This window comes from Cyprinodon variegatus, unplaced genomic scaffold, assembly GCF_000732505.1.
Source record: "Cyprinodon variegatus isolate N-32 unplaced genomic scaffold, C_variegatus-1.0 Scaffold1587, whole genome shotgun sequence".
In the NCBI taxonomy this organism is placed as follows: Eukaryota; Metazoa; Chordata; class Actinopteri; order Cyprinodontiformes; family Cyprinodontidae; genus Cyprinodon; species Cyprinodon variegatus.
In genome coordinates this window covers 46396-47392 of record NW_015152040.1, presented here as the reverse complement: position 1 = coordinate 47392, position 997 = coordinate 46396, and the positions used below count along the sequence as shown (strand labels likewise).

The window sequence follows — 997 nt, the reverse complement described above, 5'->3', positions numbered from 1 at the left end:
CAGCCAGTCTGAACGCAGCCAGTCTGAACGCAGCAGGACTTTTTCAGAGCTTAAGTTTAACCTTTTATTTGATTTTTGGACCATATTGCTGTTTTTTCAGTTACTAAATAATAAAGCAGACCGTCTTAGATCAGGGTTTTAAACTGGACCTGAGGTCCAGCATTGATAATCAAACTGGTCTGTGTTCACTATAAACCAGTTCAGATTTCACAGACAGGAAAAGTTGGAGTAGATTTCTGCACCTCGTCTGATTTAACGATGTGTTGATGAAGCAGGAAGTGAACCCGTCAATGTTTCTACCAGAGTAACCAGAGACCAGTTTCCAGTTCAGAATCCGTTCAGTCTTACTGGTTTCACTTCCCACAGAAATGTGCCCCCGTCTCAGTGCTGATAGGGAACTCTGATCTCCAGATCTCCAGGTGTTCCTGTCCACAGGTCCCAGATCCAGATGTTAGTTTGACCTCCAGTGAGATGAAGGTTAAAGTCATCATCATGGACTCACAGTGGATCATCAGTTCCCACTGAGAACCTGATGCTCTGACGGTTCTTTCTCACGCTTTTCTCCAGCTGCTGGTGTTCCAGGACCCGGTGAGAAACCTGAAGGTTCTCATGTCTTCTGCTTTCAGATGGGGTTAGATTTCATTCTGAGGTCCGCCTCCTCTCAGCGGGACAGAGACCGCCAGATGGACCTGCCTGCGTGAGACATGGAGCAAGTTACCTGCTCTGGAGGCCCCTGATGGGCCCCAGAAACTTAGAGCTGCTTTGGTCTCTGATAAACCAACAATCCACAGATGAAGAAAAAACACACGCTGATTGCATCATCACTGCACGGCGTAGAGAGGAAGAGGAAGTAGGTGAAAGGGGCGGAGCTTCAGGCAGCGTTTGATGAGAGCCAAATAACAGGTTAACCCTCTGATCTGTGGAGCTGCTGATCCTCATCCATCCATCCATCCATCCATCCATCATCCATCCATCATCCATCCATCATCCATCCATC

The 997-nt window shown here is 47.5% G+C and overlaps 1 protein-coding gene across 1 annotated transcript in view; it reads right to left on the bottom strand.

The window, feature by feature from the left end:
* The window catches only part of nsl1 (NSL1, MIS12 kinetochore complex component), a 6635-nt gene extending 5696 nt beyond the window's left edge, over positions 1-939 (bottom strand). The window contains exon 1 of the mRNA XM_015403877.1: positions 910-939. Within this exon, the coding sequence (XP_015259363.1) occupies positions 910-939 (30 nt within the window). The remainder of the gene's footprint in view (positions 1-909) is intronic.
* Positions 940-997: the final 58 nt, after the last annotated feature.